This window comes from Pithys albifrons, chromosome 3 (genome assembly GCF_047495875.1).
Source record: "Pithys albifrons albifrons isolate INPA30051 chromosome 3, PitAlb_v1, whole genome shotgun sequence".
Lineage (NCBI taxonomy): Eukaryota > Metazoa > Chordata > Aves > Passeriformes > Thamnophilidae > Pithys > Pithys albifrons.
This window is the reverse complement of record NC_092460.1, coordinates 74,366,860-74,387,460: the sequence shown is the minus strand read 5'-3', so window position 1 is coordinate 74,387,460 and position 20,601 is coordinate 74,366,860. Positions and strand designations below refer to the sequence as shown.

The window sequence follows — 20,601 nt, the reverse complement described above, 5'->3', positions numbered from 1 at the left end:
TTCAAAAAGCAGCATGTGTGTTTGGAGTTTGGTGAATCAGGTTGGTTTTAGCATAATTCAACACCAAGAACAGCACTCTGGCACCACTCTTAGCTCCTCAGATAGCTTGCATGGTAGCTTGCACTGTTTGCATTCTCTGTTTAGATTTTAGGTCTTATTGGGGTGGGCCCTCTTGCCACAACCAGGTACCCTGGTTTTCTGTCACATCACACAAAATAATTTTGTGTGGTTCTATGTACCTCCTAATAGTCAGTACTCATTAATTACTCCACTATTTTAATGCTGAGTTTAGCGACCAGTCTCATTTCTCTGTGTGGTTCTGTGAGAGTTCAAGCTTGTATGCATCCTGTTATGGAAGGTCCACATGTAGTGCCAGTGCCAGTGTATGCTGTAGGTATAGTGTTTGTCTCTTCCCTTTGCAAAGGATGCTACAATTAGTATTGCTGCAAGTACATATTTAATTTTTAGTGTATTCTACTTGCATAAGCAGTAAGATGCCAGCAAAAAATTTGTTGCTTATTTTATCCCCTGAGTATTAGTGTTCTTGGTTCTCCTTTGATTTTAATATTAAGTGATAAGCACTAAAAGCAATCCCTTCTTTTCATCAGGCTTCAAGTAGGTATTTATCTTGTGTAATTTGATTTGCATGCAATAGTGCACTGAAAGATGTGAACTACAGTTTGTCTGAAAAAATGATACTTAACATGTCATTTAGTAAAGAAATATATTTCCTGTAATACAACAGATTTTTGACCTCTTACAGTAAGTGGATATGTTTTTACTGATTTTACTGGATTTCACCTGTTGATGGAATGAGAGTTATGTGGAAGATTCATAACAGAAATTTAGATCTAAAGATGTTTTTGGTGTCTTTTTCTTCCCCTCTCTCAGCCTTCTTTGAATCCTGGGGGAAGACAAGCATCTGATGTAGTGCTTTTAAACCACTGGAGCATTCGAAATTATGATGTACAGCGTGGGGACATTGTGTCATTGGTGTAAGTAATTTTGCATACTCTTCAATATGTACTTATATAGATATAGAACCATCGGTATTTAATCTAGATTAATGAAAGTATATATATGAGCAAGGAACATAACATTTTAAATACATTTTGTTATTACTATAATCCATTCTCAAAACTCAGATAATCAAAGAATGCATTACCAAGTTTTTTACTAGAAAAGAATGCCATGCAAGATATTATGTGATACAGCATATATGTATACCAAAACTGCCAAGAAGAAAGAGTTGTGAGATAAAGAGAGAAAACAGTTAAAACATGGTGGCTTAATGCAGTATACTTTTTAAATTGTTGGGCTATGCAGTCATATTTGTGAGAAAAATAGTCTTTCTTTATCAAGTATGAATTAATTTTTTTCCTGGAGAAATATGTTTACTGAATAAAATTTAGGTAAGATTACAGGAATTCAACCACCTCCACAAAGGACAGATGGAGCAAAAATAATAATTTTACATTTTCAATGAGGAGGTCTAAGTATCAGGCCGAAAGGTGGCAGTGTTTTGCTGTTGAAAATATTCAAGACTAACAGAGAACAGAAACTCCATTTCAACCTTAATATAATATAGAAATGGAATGCCAAAGTGTGCATAAATGATGCAATGATATAATACATACTCATACTACATGCTTGGATAGTTTAAGCTTAGTGTTTTAGTTTTTTTAAGTGAAATGCATAATATGTAGATTATACCAGAAATTCCTTTGGAAGCTATGTTATCTGCCTTCCTTTTTGTCATATATCTCTTCTAATTGTCCCATTTTTTGACTATAATCTCTTCATTATAGTGATAATTTGTAAGACAATTTTTGCTACAAGCTCTTAACTAACCCTCTCACGTATTCCTCTTTTGTTAGACACTTCAGATTTACACTGTGATCTGTCTTATTGTCTGTAATGTAAAATTTTCTGTAAATGTCTGGCTACGAATATGAATTTATTCAGGTTGGCAACACCTAATATTGCAAAAGGACTCCAATTTCAGGTCATTTAATGATTGCTTGTAACATCTGAGTCTGCCTGTGTGTGCATTCCTCTGCCCAAGTCATGCTCTGTTGATTGTTTAAAAGTCAATGTAACTGATTAGTAATTAATAGACTGAACAGAAAATGAGCATGTTGTCTGATCAGAAAACAGAATTGATGGTTTCATTCTTATTATACTTCTTGATAGTTTGTGGTTCCGGCTGAGACATCCTCATTGACTGCTTTCACTTGGCTGTATATTTGAGCATGATAACTGGTATTTTACATGCTGGGGGTGTTTTTATATGTTTGGAAAATTTTGCCTAATTTTGAAGACAATCATGAAGTTTATGTAGAACCACATGGAAGAAGTCACATAGTATTTATGCACTGTACTGAAGTTTTTCTTAGTCTTTGGGAAGTATACTGAATAGTCAGATTACAGAATTCAAAAAGGACTTTAAAATCAATATAAAGGAAGTTAAACAATGTAAATAGAATCTATTGAATAATTTTGATATGAAAGTATTGAAGGATATTTTATGTATCAGTAACAACTTTTGAGTTAAGTAACTCATAGGTTTGTGTTATTGTTTTGTAAGGTTTTTAATTGTGTTGTGAAGGCTTGCAGGATGTAGTATCTGAATGCGAGTTTGTACTTGTGAGTTTTTGAGACTTAATTTTGGTATGTGGGTCTTTGGCGGTGTAAACAGATTAATACTTTTATCCTTTTCATTTTGATTATTTACCTATGATTCCTCTGACTCACTGGTGAATATATATTCTATGCGTATCCATGAATTTTACTTTGTGATCCTCGGGGGAACTGGCTTATTTAGGTAAGGCATGTACAGGGAAGGCCAAATTATTTGTTTAATCACAGTTTAGTGTTTTACAAATACTCAATCTCAGCCCAAAGTAAGAATTTTTTTTTCATCTTAGCTTGAACTCATCCTTATTGATACCAGAATTAAAAGAGCTCAGTGTTAGCTGATGTAACTTTTGAACTCACAGTTTTAAGTGGATTCAAAGCTAAGAGAAATATTTCTCATTCTTAACTTGACCACTTGCTTGAGTGCTTAATTTAGGTACTGCTATATTGGGCTTAATAAATTAAAAATCAAAACAGGAAAAATTTTTAATATATTAAGTAATTTCTGTTATTACACATTTCAGAATACTATCTTTATATCTCTTAAACAGATTAAAACCAAAAAGTGTTCTTTTCTTTGTTTTTGAAATGGATTTATTTATCTTCAAAGAGAAAATAGTCATGTGGGACATGAGCTCATCTTTAAAAGACAAGTGGATGCATGTTTTTCAATAACTTTTTTGTTGAAACAGGCCTTGTATTTTTTGTGAGCTCTGCTGAGGTAGATCTGAACAGCTATATAGAACTTTATCAGATATGAGTGCCAACAGCATTATAGCAGTAGCAGTATGCATCACATTGTGGGCTGTACAGGTCATGCAGTTCTTTGGGAACATGTACTGCAGTGGCAATTCCCAGTACTTACGGAGATATTACTCTCCTATTGTGGATAAATTGACATTTTTGCCAACTTACCTGTATGTAATATGGTTTCCAATGTGTACAAATGCAGGCATTGTTATAAAAATGTGCTATCGAGGAATGATTTCTAGGTCTAGAATGAATTTTGGTTGTCTTTATGGAAAACTCATATCCTGCTTGTGAAATCACGGCCTCTTTTTATTCCAGAATTTCCTTCTTTATATAGAAAAAAGTTGGTGCAAAGAGATTGCAAAATCAGCATGCGTATGTAGAATGAGTATTTTATTGATGTAAAAAAATTTGAGTAAGCTTTTGAAGTGAAGACACAACAGTATTAATTCACATATTTAACATGTTTTTTTAGATAAAGAAAAGTTTGGAAATTGTCTTCCTTAATTGACTGATAGGCTTTTAACAAGGGAGTTAACAGTGACTGAAGTATAGATAAGGTTTTTAGATTTTTGAATGATGAAATTTCAAGGTTGTAAATATTCACAGATACAAATTTTAACCTTCAGGTTTGAAATTAGAGGTTAATTTAGAGTTTGAGTTTTGTCTGTAATAGAGAGAGCATCTTCTCAAAGGTGTAACTGAGAGCAAGAACCTACTTGCTGTGTAGGTTCCAGGTGTCCCTCCATTTCTAATGTAAAATGTATCCTTATGTGTCAAATAAAAATAAAAATAAATGATGCCAGTTTAATTTGGAAAAAAAAAAAGAGAAGTGCTGTTTGTATATTCTGAATAGTAAGATGCTTTTAAAGGTCTATAATGAATAAAGTAATGAAATTATAATAGCTAAATGAAAATGGGCTGTATGATTAAAAACATGTTTTTAAAGATCAGCTATAGTAAAAAGGAAATAGCTATTGTATATATTGTCAGCTTCTTGTGAGTTCTTACATAGAAGTGTAATTGCTTTAAGTACAAAACCAACATTCTACATAGAACATTACTTAACATCAAAAAACCCAACAAAACCTGCATCCTAGTTATTTCCTATCCTTATTATCCTCATGAGAGATATTAAGTGGTTTCTCTCACTCCTTCCTCTGACTGTAAGATTATGCTCACACCTCTCAGTAAACTGCCTTACTTTGGGTAAACTGCTAAGCGTTTTTGTGTGGGGCTATGTGTGTTTGATCTTTGAAAAATCCCGTGCAGATCAGCATTCAGGAGGAAGAATCAAAGTCCGCATGTGAGGTTGTTCCTGTGGCTGTGTCCCTCACTGGCATGTGTTCAGAAACAAGATCTGGAAAAAATAATTGAGATGACAATTATAAGTGATGGTGCAACAAGTTTCAGCCTGTACATACAAGTCTGAATAATCCTTTTTTTGAAGGAATGTAGTCCTGTTCTCAAATGGTACAAACTGAACACATACTATTCTAAAAGATCACTAACTGGAATTTCATTATTGAGACCCGCCTAGTAAAATAAATACCACTAAGAATGTACTTATTAAAGGAACTGCCTTGAATTTGAATTAGTATTTGTAATTATGAAAAGACTTTTCACTAAATTCTGATAGCTATACCGTGAATGGACATTTAATGGTTCTTGCATTATTTTTAAGAAAGCTTCTCTCTGGACAGTCTTTTACAAATACCTCTGCTTGACCTTCTTAAGTCTTCCAATTTCTATTCTATTTTTGTTTGTACTTAGATCTCTGTACCAAGTCATCTGTCTTCTGGCAGGTAGGACACTGCAAAGGAGGTTGTGCTGACACAGAAGCTAAATAATCACTTTAATTTCTGTGCCTCAGTGACCTCAGAAAATCTTTTCCTATTCTATTCTCTTAGCTGGGTAAAAAACTTCTCATGTATTTTCCTGATAAAAATCAAATATGTAGTTCTAGCTTTCTTATCTGTTATCTGTTCTTAGTGTAGATATGGTATTTTATATGTGTGTTAATACTGTTGGTGGAAGAAAGACTTGCATCTTCTATTTATGAAGTAAATAAAATCCATTTTCAAGGAAACCTTTCAGATACTGTACATGATCCTTCATTTTATTGTGAAGTGCTCAGGATGGGTTTAAATAGGCAATTATTGTAATACTGTGGAAGCTGAGCAGTTGTGGAGAAAAGAACTTGTTGCAGTTAAAGTTATGGTTATTTGATTTAAAGTCTGTGGATATCAGTAGGAAGTTTATATGATTTGATTGCAAGAATCTGGGAAGAGTCTGGCTAGACTCTTTAGGCCAAAAAGTAACATACATGGATGCCATGGCGTGCAGATTCTTTAGTGGTCGAATTCCAATTTGGAAAATGAAATAACTCTATTTTATTTTGAAAAAGTTAATGATGTGGAAGTCAGTTAGGTGGCCTGGGCCATTTATGCAAGAGGTGTTGGTTGACTGGAGAGATGCAATGTTGTAAGCAGTGCCAGTAAGAGCTTCATATTCTGGTTGATGTTGATGTTACTGGTCTCGCTACTGCATTAAGTACCTAGCTGTTGAATTAAGAAACAAAATGTTGCTTGCTGAATATTTATTACAGTATCTATTAGAATACAACATTGCAAGTTTACTAAACCCCCTTCATTATTTACTGTTTTAAGCTCGTTGGAAAAAAATAGACATGAACCTTACATACATTAAGCTAATGTAATCCAGAATGTGATCAGTTGTTAATTACATAATAATAAGAAATTGTCATTCTATCACAGCTGTGAATGTCAGATAAAATCATTAAATTGCATCAGGAACCTGACAGGATAAGTGGATCTAGAACCTTGCTATAAGATCAGTAATTATGGCTCCAAAGGGAAATGTTGGGATTTAATAACAGGCCATTATCTGAATATTTTATTTGTTTTTAATCTTTGTTAGAATCCCCTGAAGACATTGGACATCAGGGTAGTCATCAGAAATTCTGTTTAAAATGTGAATTTCTGTTACTTAGTAAACACTTTAATCATAATGACTGCTCATAAGATAATTCCATCCATTCTTGTCTGAGGCATTACTCTTACAGTGGCTGAAGGATAGAACTTTGAAAAACTATAAATCACAATTGCTCTGTCTTTTGCTGGTAGTTGTGGGTTGGGTTTTTGTTAGTGTGTTTGTCTTTCTGTTTGATTTTTCTGTTGTTGTTTGGTTTGTATTTTTTCTTTTTTTTTTACTCTGCATATAGTCGTGCTTCATTTAAAATGCAGCATTGAGGGGCTTGACAAAAATAGTTAAAATCAGATGCACAATCTATGATGTTTGGTTGAATTTACTGCTGACGTAAGGAGCATAACATTTCACTAAGACATATTCTAGTGAAGGTGGAAGAAAATTACGATCTCGCCTACATCAGTACCAGTTCAGTAGCATGAAGCTGTTCTATATAGGATAATCTACAGATCTGTACTCCGTTTTAAAAATATGTTGTTTCTTGGCCCATGTTTATTTACACTGGAATAACTGCAAGTTATGGCTATGTTGCAACTCAGCTAGGTTAGATTAGGAATAATAAAAACAGGTTAATTTCAAGTTTCATACAAATATGTGTATGTCTGATTGTTTGGAAAGTAAGAAAATGGGGAAAAAACTGATTATGTTGTGATCTTTAAATTCTAAGATTGTCAGGTGTTAGCAGCTGATTAATACGTAAGGAGAACGAACCCGTGTTCTGATGCAGTAGGAATATTGGCAGTAATTTTCAATCTCAAACCAAAATAATTTAATTTGATTTAATTATTTTTAATTCACTTTTTAGTGATCAGGCATATGAAGAGGAAAAAATCTATTCCAGCAAATAAAATAACTTTTACCTGTTCAATAGAAATTCAATAGAATATGGAATGGCATAGTTTTTTCTACTGTTTGTGATGATGGGCAGTTATAGTTTGTTGGAGGTCTTGGGTCTAAGTGGACACCTGCTTGGAATGTCGCAGAAATTGCAGCCATGATTTGGTTGGCTGGAAAGCTGCCTCTGCTTCTGTAACTCTCTGCCTTACAGTGTGATGGTTGACTGCCCTGTGAAGGTCATGTTGAACAAAAGGAGCTTGAAACATGCCTTGGTTTAGAAAAATGTCACTTTTACCTTTTGAAATATTTATAATTTAGATGCTAGGAACATGCTTTGCTGTAGCAGAATCTGGTGATGGAAATGCCTGCTGCAGTGTATGTACAGGAAGGTAACAGTATATTTATCCTGAACTTTTTTCCTTTAACCTTAAAAAAATTGACAACTCTGATAGGAAAATATTTGATATATTTTTTCTCAGTACATTTCCAAATGCTGGGAAGTAATTTCTGGTTATTTATGACTGGTACTGCTTGTAGGTACCTAGAACTATGAAAGGTTTTACAAGTCAGTGAAACAGGCTACACAATTTCATTGCTGGAAGTGACAGGAAGTATGATTGTTTCAGCAACTAATGTGGAATTCCAATTCTCGTTCTCTACAGGTTACTTGGATTAGACACCTCCTTCTTACATAATTCAGACTAAACATCTGTAATGCTATAGGATAAAAAAAATGGGTGTTCATATGGTTATTCTTGCACTTGAGATCAAGTGTATTTTATATTATGATCAATATAGATGGACCATAATTTTTGAATGTATACTCAGTCTGCTGAACATATAGCTTGATGCTATAGAGGATTGTTAGACTGGAAATAAACTGACAGTTTGTTGAAAGTAATTTCCTTTCCTTGAGGGTAAAGGACTTGAGGAAGCCAGTGTACCAACTATGATTCCTAAGGAAGATAACAAATCAAAGTTCTTGAACTTAGGTTCCACGAACTGATGAAATGCTGAGTGCTGAATTCATGAAATACTAGATTCAGTTTAAGATAAACTTCTCATTGGATTTAGAGTTTACCTTTCATATTGCTTTGCTTGAATCGTGAATGGTACACATTTTGGGTGTAAAGATGCTGTTTTATCACCTTCGCATTATACTTAGGAATGAGAGGGAGTAATGAAAAAATCTGTTTTTGTTGAATTACTCTGGAGATCAGCTTATCCTTTCTTTTCCTTACGAAACTGTCATCTTTCAAAGAGTTCCTTAGCATCAAGGCTTTCATATTCCTATGCTAAGTTCTGCTACCTACTTTAACAGAGAAATATATATAGGATGTTGCAGTATGATTCAGCAGTGGTTGAAACCTATAATGCAGCAATTTTTCTTAAGAGATGGAGCTTCAGAAAAAAAAAAAAAATTTTATATATATGTATATTTAAGTCCTGTACAGAAGCAATTAACCGTTTGGATCTGATAATGTAAAAAAGTAGCTAAATACATTCTAGTCCTTTTTTTTTTGTAGCTAACCTGCTTACATTTTGTGTACAATCTGGGAGATACTTAGGATGTATTTTATTTTGCAGGATATTTCTTACCTTGTGTTCTTGAACAAATTGTAGATTAAATTGCCACAGTTCACTTCATATCTTTCAGTAATAACTTCCTCTAAGCCAGTTTAATCAGTTGTATTATGAGCAGCCATAAATATGAACTACAGAATGTTACTTCTAGGAATCTTTCAGTGAGCTACACATATGCTGACAAAGTGAATTTTGCTTACAAATGAAAAATATTTATTTCCCCTCTAATTGGTGAAGTTGGAAGTAAAACTATGGGTCTTGACCTGTGCTGAATATATTGTGGACATAAATATTTTTGTGTGTAATAAGCAGTCTTGGCCTTGTTTTCTGTTTTTTGAGCCTGTTAGCAACGGCAAAAGCAAGGGAATGGCAAATTATCAGGTTTAAAATGATAATTAACCTTATCATCACTGTATTTTCTAGGGAAATTATATTAGGCTCTGTTCATGAAAGTAACATTAGTTTTTTTTATGTGCAATCAGCTGTTCCTGGAAAGTGCAATTTAACAACATTTAGCTTTAAATATGAGCATATATATTTGTTTAAGGGGACCTTAATGTTCTTGTCAACTGTCTATCTGTTGATTAGCTACAGAGAAATGAAGTCAAGGCCTTCTCAGAGGCAGACAGCAAAAGGACAAGAGACAATGGCCACAGTTGCAGCAAGGGGTATTGTGTCTACATATAGAGGGGGGTGGGGGTGGAAAGCACAGAATTAGAATTTCTCAGTTGTTAGCCAGAGAGACTATGAAACTTCCATCCTTAATTAAAACTGGACTAGCAAAAACCCAAGCACCTCGATCTGCGTTTCCAGTTGCATCTGTTTTGGCCAGCAGCTGAAGTAAATGACTCTCAGAGGTCCCTTCCAACCTGAGTTGTTCTGTTGTCTCCATCAAATGGAATTTCAGCAATGGAACTTTCAAAACATGAGACATAATGTCTATGCACTTTAAAGGTTAGAATTCAGCATTACCAGTTAATGTTTACAGTATGCATTAAGGTTTTTTAAATTTGTTTTATAGCATGGAAATGCAGTTTCTAGAGACCTTTTATTGTGTACATGTCATTGTGATATTTGTCATATAGCTCATAAAAGACATGAGTCATGCATTGGAAAACTGTTGTGTTAATGGCCGAACATACAGAGAATGGTAAGGTTGCATATGGGTTTTACAAGTAGATTTCAAATTCTCTAAAGAAGAAAAAACATGTAGGTTCAGGCAGATGCATTTGGTGAAAGAAGTGGGATGAGAGGCAGTACAAAAGCATCCATCTGAAGACTGGGTTATGTTTCACATACTATAGTAAAGGGAAACATATTGCAGATGAATGTGGACAGTAGTTCCTAAGTGAGAAGAGGAACCTGATAATGTACACAAGTAATTGTTTGGTCACTTGTTAAATTTTCAATTAAATCTGACCATATTAATTCATAAAAGACAGCATAAACATTTGACTGAAAATCAGAGAAAAGTATGTAGGGAATAAATGAAAAAGGAACCTAAAATGAAAGCAAAGAAATTATGATAGAAAACTGAAAGCAAAGCAAGGGGTTACCTACAAATTTTTGTGTCACATCTTTAATTTAGTGATTTGATGTAGGAGGAATTGACAACAATCTTTTTCATTTGTTTCATAAATAGAACTTAAATTAATTTGAACTTGACCTGTGTCTTCTGCCAATATGGAGCAGAATAGTCTAGTCTTTTACTCTCTAGCCACTCAGCTATGATTTTCCCTGCTATTGTAGATATCTTTTTTATAGTTATTTTGTGAAATGTAAAAAATTAGTATACAAGCAGAAATATGATTTGGGGAGAAAGGTAGAAGTGAAAATCTTGAAATGTTGTTCTCTTAAACCCACGATCCATAGCATAATGCTATTTAGGATTTCAGTAGTTAGTAGTGTATATCTTAAGGCAAAAAAGAGATACCTAGTGAGCATATTTCTTGTGTTGTTTTATTTGTTTGCTTTAAGGGATAAATTAGTGGCATTCTTAGAACAGTAACTTTGATGCTTGAAGAACTAGGGCAACTGTAATGACAGAAGTGTGGTCTTGTCATATAAAGGGAAGTATGTTGTCAGCAAGCGAAGGATAATAGCATCCTGTACACCCAGAAGGCCTGCTGTGATGTTCGCGTCTGCATAAGATCCCCTTCGCCCGCCCTCAGAACAGTCTATTTTTAAACTGGTGCTGAGTTTGACCTTAGTAAAGAGATAATGTTGGAAGATTTTTAAATGCGCAATCATGCACAGTGTGTTCCTCAGTCCTATAGGACACTGGCAGTAGTATTTCTTCCACAGCAAATTTGTTTTAGTTTGCTTGAGTTCAAAGGCTTACCTGTTTAACATGAAAGGGGAGAACTTGATTACAAATTCTGTTCTGTGTCCTTAATTGATATAGCTTACCTGAATCCATAAGCCAGAATCAGAGATTTAGGTTCATTATTCTATACAACTTATGATGAGATGATTTCACAATTCTGATTAAAATAGGAGTGGCTTCCATAGACTTTGTTGTTAACCACATTTTCCTCACTGTGAACTGTGATTTCTTTGTAAAACTTGAGAACGATATGGATTGTTTCAGGTCAATATAACCACTGCTTCATAGGAACAGTATGCACACATTTGATAGTTGAAGGAGGGCATTGGTATAGTTGACATACAATTATGGTAACATATTTAAAACATCTTGCAATGCTAGGAACGTGTAACAACAATAATCTTTCATGGGCTCTTGTGACCTTCATGTTTTCTCATGATATCTAGACATATATTGCCAACAGTCATGGGAAGGTGTAATGTTGGGGTAATTCTTTAGTAGGAGAAATTTATGATGTTCTGAAAATATGCTAACTAACATTAAGTTAAACCTGATTTAGCAAAACAAAAGACCCTTGAATGTCTGAACCGAAATATAGCAGTAAAAGAAGAAAAGAAGTACATCTTAATATCTGAAACTTTTTCTAGATGCTTCTTAGTTTTGATAATTGAAACAGCTGAGCATATTCATGTAGAATATTTTCTCCTCTTTATTTCCCCTCTTGTCTATCCTTTTTGGGGAATTATCTCACTGGTTATCTTTGAGAGAGTTATGAGTAGCTGGCCTTCCAATTTTACTCATTGGTTTTCGTTTGTAATCCTGTGGCAGTTTGTGGTGTTGAAGAGACTACAGAGCTTGTGAATGCATAAAGTGGGCTGGGCTTTATGTAAGTATTTACATTGTGTAATAGTTCATTTTTTGTTGTGTTACCTTTGAAGCTATTGTCTCCCACTCTTCTAAAGTTTGCTGTTGTTTTTTAGCTGTCTTAATTCTAGTTTATACTTTTCTCCTGTAAAACACTTAACAGGTTTCTTTCTGCATATTTGTTGTTATGTATGTTTTAATCAGCTTTCACCTGTGGTTAGTGAACAGGTATAACATAAGGTAGCTCTCTAGTACATATGTGAATAAGTTGACACATTTAAAAGTACTTAGAGCTTTCAAAGACTCTAAGAGTTGTGTTTGGGATTTCAGTGGCAGAACTATAGGCAAGGCAGCTCAGCAGGGTTTTTCAGTTTACAAGATTTGTTAATGCAGCAGCAGTTAACCGCCAAGGGAAATTTAAATTTGAAGGGACTCTTCATGTCCTGATTTGTAAAAGCCCTCCTGGGCTATTCTAGAAATTTCTGCTAGCAACTATATTTGGCTCTTCTGTGTGGCTTGTTTCAATTCCTGTGTGCAGCTGTATATATACTATTTGCTAAAGTCCATGACGTATTGCATGGCAGCGACAGCTATGTTGTCTAGGTGGTAGCAGCAGGGCCAGCAAACCTGTGTCAGCTCCTGGTTTTCAGAGAACATGAACAGAACATTTTGTCTTATTAGCACAAAGCATTACTTCAGGCTAGAAATAATCAGCCTTGGTATCTCTAGTTTACCAGTTATACTCCTGCTTTATGAGAAGTTAATGGCAATATGCTGAGTAAAGATTTTACTATTTTACTGTTTTTCTCTGTTGCAGTTGACAAAGTGAACAAATAAAAACTTTAATACTGCTTTTGTCATGAGCTTCACCTACACAAAGATAAAAGTTGTACAATATTTCATCAAGAACCCTTTTGAACACAACAGGTTCATGATTGCTGTATTCACATATTCCTGATAGGTCTTCCATGTATTTTTCTAATAAACTGATTTTGGAGCACAAAAGGTGAACATAGACTCATACAAATGAATAGCTGATATTCAAAATGATCTTTAACTTAGGAAGAAAATTAGCCACACTCAGAGTTTGGGAGCTGTAATAGCCAAAATATCAAGGGATGTGAATTGTTGGGGTTATAATTTTTTTAAAAAGTATCTATGATATACAAACTTGAAAATAAGAGGCTTGCATAATAATAATAATGATTATTATGCATATATAATATTTGTATACCAGTTTCACATTACATAATCAATTTGGGAAGTATTAATTATGGACACACGGAGGCCATATTTTGAAACAGTGCAGTGGCAGAATGACTGCAATGTGTTACTGACACACAGTGCAAAATTTCTTAAACATGTATGCTCTATATGAAAGTCAGTAGTTTTCTCCTTTCCCCAGATGACTTGAAAAAAAAAGCAATGGTTGATACTGCTGAGAACCCAGACTGTCAAAGGATTTAGAATCCTTGTTATTGTAATTCCTTAAAGGGTATGAGGTTTGTCTTGCCTGTAGGAAGAGAGACTGTAATCCCTATTTTGCTCTTATAAACCCAAAATATTACGGTCAACTTTTACTCCAAATCCAGTATATATTTAAAATATTTCAGAAAATCAGGAGACTTAAAAAATAGCAAGAGTGAAAATTTAAAATATATTTATTTTACAGTTTATAAAAAAATTAATGGTATTTGCATTCTTTTAATATGTTGATTTATAGGTGTGTTTGTGTTCTATATTGTGTATAAAATGTTTAGATCTGAGAATGAGATAGTGTTATATTTGGAAAAAAAAATCCATGTTCATCAGATGCATAGAGTGTATGCATAGCAGTTGAAGGTCCTCTTCCAGTTAGATGTGGGAATAAGTCAGCATCTTAGTAATGCAGAAGAAATATATGTGTGGGGGTTTTTTTTCAATTTAGGCCTCATTTAAAAATAATAAAAAGCATTGACTTGTGTATTACCAGCCATGGCAGGGCATTTGAACTAGATGAACTTTAAAGGTCTCTTCCAACCCAACCCGTTCTGTGATTTACAGGCAAGTAAGATTTCTTTCTAAAGCTGTTTTCTTGCTCTCTTTGGATTATTCAGGAGGACAGTAATAAGTTGAAAGCAATTTTTACTACTGCAACCAGTGTGATTGAGATTTATGTAGTTTACACATGTTTAGGTTCATCTTCAGTTCATGGGTTTTGGTGTTTAGATTGTGTCTGTGTCCCAGGTTGTACCCAAGCCACAGATAATGTGCTACTGGACAATGAACTGCTTTGCAACCCCCACTCCATTGACTCTTGAGATGTCAATCATGCCACTGTCAACCAATCTTAATAAGCATATATGGAGACATTAGAAAACAAGGAAGCTGAGAACAGGCCTGTGGTAGAGAAAAAAGTTATATGATTGACAGTTTTTGAGAATTCTTTTTTTTTTTGTTGATCCTACCTGCATTTTGGTGGTGTATCTATTCAGCAGAGATTCTAGAGAAGGGATTGCGACATCTTCATTTTGATTCTTGTTCTGGTTTATCATTGTAGACTTCTTCAAATAAACAAGTTACGTTAATACTTTCCTTTTTCAGTGCTTGCAGCAGACTAGTTAATTTGTTAAAGTCTGCCCAGCAATCTAGTCTATTTTCTTCCTTCATAACATCTTTTAAATTGTTTTGTTTTGTTGATTTTTTTTTAAATTTCAGGAATCTCTAGTGGAGGTTTAGGAGTGAAGCCTTTAGGTTATTATTTTATTCTCGTTTATATTTTGTCATACTGAAGGATGGTGATTTTGGAAAGGGCATCATTATTCAAGAAGGTCCACACAGATTTCTTTATTGCCTCAAGGGGGGTTTCTGCATTGAAATTACTCCAATTATCTCTATTGTTTTAATAGTTAGATATCATAAATCAAGCCTACTTACCAAAATTTCTGTCTAGTCAATGGAGAAAAATGAGCACTTCCAGAAATGAATTTTTATCAATTATCCTTAGACATTTTATTTTAAATGATTGGCAAAATAAGTACCATGCAATTTAATTAGAATAAAAACATATTTCTAATATTAATTTTCCACTGCTGTTCCTAAACTGAATGATCAAATGGTAATGAAATTGTCTGAATATGTTTTACCATAGAATGTTAAGGATTATTTGCATGCAATTTACTAAGGCTCAAAAGAAATATTTTCCATGTTACGTGGAAAACGGATGACAATATAGGTGGAAATATAAGTGACATCTCATACTCTTCACTGCATAGATCTTGAAGACTCCTTTTGTGAGACTGTGATAGCTGACCAACAGGGATCTTCAATGTTAAAGTCAAATTTTCATCTGTTAATACGTTTTACATGCAGGTAACTAAATAATATTGGGGGCCTTCCATAATGTTCTTGTATTTACAACATTATTATCCTTTTTCCCTTCCTTCCTCTCTGTCTGTTAAACCACAAAGAAAAAGGTCATAATTTAATGAATGACCCCTTGGATCACAGATGCTGACAAAATGAAGCCTGAAAATTTTAAATTGGCTGGCTGCTGTTATCCTAACAGGGCCTATTAAGGTCACAGAGGAGAGCATAACTTATTATGTAGTGAAACTGTGACTTTTTCATGCTTTCTTTGTAAACGTGACAAAATTTATGGTTGGCATTAGTGATACTAAGTTGACAGAATTAAAACCACTGTTTATGGACACAGTTCAGTAACTTGATTTAATTAGATTCTCGCCACATTGATCTCAGAGGATTTTCAGGCAGTATTTCATGAGGAGGGTGTATAAGAGAATGCTGTAGTTTTCCCAAAAGTGATGAATTGATAGCAATTTTCTCATTTAAATACACACATATTTAACAAAATACTTATTGCTTCTACTCTTGTGCTTTGAAACAGTGTACAGTATTTTGTAAATTCCTCTTAGCCTAATAGTGTACTGCATCAACTCTGGGTATATATAATAGAGAGAGATTTAGCTCTACTCAAATAGACACATTGTAAGTGGCATATCCGAATGCAACCCCCATTGACAGTATTCCCTATGATGGGAGCTTCCGACCCTTACTTCTTCTATTGATACCTACATTTAAAATGGTGTATGGAACAGTGTCAGAAGTGAGGTTGTAACTCTTTCCTATTTGGTAAGCTTTACTGAAAATAACAGGCAATAATAATATCTGAGATTTTTAAGATAAAGCTTTTGGGCATTTAAATATGGTAAGCTATTGGAAAATGCAGTATAGACATGTGAAGTGAGCGAATATCAATTGATGCAAGAAAGTTGAAAAAAATTCATTAAATTCCTGAGGTAAATTTATGGAGATGTCAGTGTTACATGAGAGCTTCTGTTCTGTTAAATATACTAAGTGGTTTTAAGGATGTTGTTTTGTATGCATCTTAAAAGTACCTGACACATTTTAAGTGAAAAAGCAATGTTACCAAGAAATAGTAATCATCATGTAGCAAAAAGGCTGTATTTTATTTTATTCTACACTAGAATGAGATTATTATTAAAGTCAAAATTCGTAACACTTTAAAAACACAAATTAATTTTGATTCTCCTTACTGGAAAGCAAAACATACGCAGGTATTCCCCCAAAGAATGGCAAAACACTGGGAAGGATTCAAAGATTTGTTTCAGAGGCGGGAATGCTGAAAACTTATAGATCCCAATGGCGCTGTTCGGGCAGCACCAAGCCTCAGAGCAAAGGCAGAAAGGTGAGGCTTTTGTTTGTTCCTTGGCTTTACCATCACTTCCCTCATCGTGGCTCCCCCTTTGGCTGCCAAGGCTTTGCAGCGCATGTGTGACTGTTGTCTCTCTTGTTTGTGGGGGGAATCTTCTGTGGAATGCATGCAGAGAAACATCCCAAAACTCATGTCTGGGAAAGAGACAAGGTTCCAGGCAGGAAAGCTTCCTTAGAGTAAAACAACTGCCTCCTCAGTAGCAATATCTTCCAGAAAAGAGCTCTTTACCCCTACACTTAGGTATGGATAGTTTAGAAGGAACAGTAGCTTTAACTAGGAAGAAATATGAGAAAGTTGGTGTAGCCCCAGCTTACTGTAAGCCAAAGTAAATCTTGGAATAAAATCCCTTAGTGAGGGCTCTGGTAGAATGGTAGTTGGGAGATCTTTTAAACCACAGATTTATAAACTAAATTTCTGGCACAATCATTGCCAAAGTAAGATGGACAGTCAGAAACTGGGATGCAGAGGTTATAAATCCAATGAAATCTAATCTACTTACTGGAACTCTCTGACAAACAAAACATTTACTTCAGCATCTCTATCCAAAAGTTCCAAAAGAACATGGTGTCACGTGGTTTCTCTATCTGGGTTCCCTTCCCCTTTTAGTTCCTCAGCATTGACAGCCTTTGGCTCTGTTCTTTCCATTAAATAGTACCTGAATCTGTCCAGCTTCTTTTTAAAACTAAACAAACTCAGGGACAGCTGATCCATAAACTGCTAAATGTTACTTTCTCTATACCTTCCTCTGGCAACAAACTACAAAAATAATCAGGTATTTTTTGTCTTCATCCAGGGAATGTCACAAATCCATGGATCTGAATATTAAGTTCAAATTTGAATTTCAGACTTATCTGAAAATTGTGTTGCATATCTCAGTAGCTCTTTCTGTAGAACCCAGGTTAGCATGTTGGGAGTCTGAACACAGTCTTCAGACCATTGGTTGGAATTTAAGAATCTCTCCAGGTTCAAATTTCTCAAATGTAAGAAGTTGTCAGTTATGTTAAGACTGTGTATTTCTTGCTCGTACTTTACATTCCTTTGCATAGATATTGTAGCAAAATGAGAAATACTCAAAAATTCCAGTTGCAGTACTTTATGTACTGTAGGAAGGTATCCATAGCTCAGGTGTTGAGTCCTGACGTTAACACTGTTTTTCATTACTACTAGCTCTAAGCTACATGATTAGTATCTAATAATAAATTTGTGTCTTAGTCATGTTAAGATTCATATGAAAAAGTATTTCTGTAAAAGCAAAATGAATTCCATGATAATTTATCTTCAGATCCACGATTATTTAGTGATGGTTCTCTTAGAATGACATATGTTTATTTAGTTTTTAGTTACTTCTGCCATTTTTTTAATATTCTGTGAAATTCACTGGGATTGTGAAATCTATGCAAAATAAGAAAGCAGGAGAAAGGTTTACATAATTCCAAAATTAAACTTCAGTGCTGTATTGCAGTGAGAAATGTGCCTTTAGCCACATATATTGGTTATATATATTGTCATTTGAAATTCTGCTACCCAACTTCAAGATTTATTATGAACTTCACAAAAAATACTTTTTCCCAAATGACTCAACAGAAACTACAGAGCCTCACATCTGTGCTACTCTTTTTAATTTTTTTTTATTTCTTATTCTAATTATTCATTATGATGTGTGTTAAATTTAGTGGAAACAGTAATGGTTCTGGGAGAAGAGCAATGTGTATTGAAGAAAATGGTAGTGCTTAAACTTAAGTAAATCTGGTCTTGTACTTTTCACTGTGCAGTGAATTCCTTTCTTGCAGATCCTGGTTTAGCTTTAGAAATTCACAGCCTCTCAAATATTTTCCTTTTACTGATGAAAGAAGATCATGACAGTATTTAAGACTGCTGAACAATAGGAATAAAGATTTTGTTTTACTAAATATACCAAACTGACCAACACAGAAGTACTCACTTCATTGCTATCTAGTTCAGTGGTAAAAATAGCCTAGCAAAGCTTACTTCTATGAAAGGATTATTCTAGGGAACATTTGCTTTACAAAGAGTAAAATATATTCGGTGTTACTACATTTGACAGAAGAGAAGACACGCACTATTCTTATCCTGTATTTACAATGAAGTGTTGCTCTTTCTCTATAACTAGAATTCAGAGATTATTTTCTTAGAGTGATATAAAAACCCTTCCTTACGGAATTTCATGGTGCATTTTAAAAATATGTTCTTTTTATGGTGTTCTTCATACTAAAATAAATAATAGAATCTCTAAGGCATGATGGAAGATATATGGGAAGCGCTGTTACTGCATTGAAAACCAGTGCAGTGTGAGGGGATTATACAGTAAAACAGGACAAATCCAAGAAAACACAGCTATAATATTGCTGAATGTTTTCACTTTCAGGCATTTTACAGAATGCTGATGTAGATGATAAAAGGGCACATTCATCAAAATGCATAATTTAATTTTTTTAAAAACCTATGTGCCAGTTTAAGCATACAGTACTCAGATTTCACACGATGGTGAAGAAACCCCTTGGGACATTTAAAATTTATGAGGGATTTTGAGGTTTCATTCATTACGATGACAATATGCACAGCTTCTTTTGAAAATGGATTGGACCAAAAAAAGGTGAACAGACGTGGCTGAAATAGCTCTTCTCATAGGTGTGTGCTGAATTATGTGAGTTACTTCTGCTTATATGTTACCCTGAAGGACTGTTTAATGTGCTTGGCTATGTAGAGCTGCAAATTTTTAGCTGTGGGCTGGTATCCATATTAAGCCATAAATTTATAGTCGATATATTGCTTTCTAGGCAGACAACTCATACTCAGATGGAATTAAGGGCAATAATTGATTTCCTGCTAAATAAGATGCATTTCAGTTTAAAGTATAATAAATGGAAAATAGAGTCTCTATATGAAGGAAATATATGTTCCAAATATTACATATAGAAAAAAAAGACATAATTATAGATTTGCATATAGATAGAGAAGGATGCCTTCTGAATTGAAAGTAGTACCTATAATCTTTTTACCATTTGAATTTTTATTGACAGAAATATTTTTGCAAACATATCTTGACTGCTGTGGCTACATTTCTATTTGGATAATATACCATACTGTCAGAATGTGATTTTAACTTGTTTGTAGCTTGTTTTAAGTAGTGAGATGAATATAGCATGAGTTAGGGATTTCATACGCTCATAAGTACTATAACAAAAAGTGGTTTATAGAAAAAAATTAAGCAGTGATTGCTTATCAGCTCTGTGTCAGCAAGGGTCTTCATGAAATTTGGAAGGAAACTGGTTCACTAAGATTCAGAGCAAAATCTTTTACGAACTGAAGCTGTCCTTTTCTGATCAGCAGCCAAGCTGACAATTAAGTCTGCTTAATTTCACTTTCACCCTGTGAAAAGCAGCCAGTGTTTTCATGATGCTGATATTCGAAGTAAAGGAGGAAAGAAACTACCTCTGTTGGCAGAATAAGAAAAACTTTGCTGTGTCATTTCAACTTAATTTATATTTGGAATTACATCCTGATTCAGAATTTAGAAAATGTCAGTATCCACTTTCTCCCTGTCTCCCTGTGCACTATTTTTCTCTCTTTTTTCCCCTCTTTCTCTGCATTGTATTTGTAGTGAAGAATGTGCTGTGTAAAGTTTAATGAACTTGGATCATTTCTCATCAAAGAGAGATTTATCCTGGAGGATTTCAGCCCATGTTTTCCCTCTAGAACTGTTTACTGTAAACTTTTTCAGTTGACATGAAATAATGTGTATCCTTCCTGAGGATAAAGGAAACATTGTTCTGTAAATATTATTTCCCAGTTGGAGTCTGATTTTGTGTCAAAGCTGTGTTGCTGTCTAGAAGAAACA

The 20,601-nt window shown here is 34.2% G+C and overlaps 1 protein-coding gene across 7 annotated transcripts in view; it reads left to right on the top strand.

Annotated features, from left to right (window-relative positions):
- Positions 1 to 20,601, top strand: part of IMMP2L (inner mitochondrial membrane peptidase subunit 2) — a 444,206-nt gene that overhangs the window by 13,485 nt on the left and 410,120 nt on the right. For all 7 annotated transcript variants that reach the window (XR_011697275.1, XM_071549991.1, XM_071549992.1 and 4 more), the window contains exon 3: positions 892 to 995. Coding sequence is in view for 6 of the 7 variants with exons in the window: in XM_071549991.1 (XP_071406092.1) it covers positions 892 to 995 (104 nt within the window). In the remaining variant the exon portion in view is untranslated. The remainder of the gene's footprint in view (positions 1 to 891; positions 996 to 20,601) is intronic.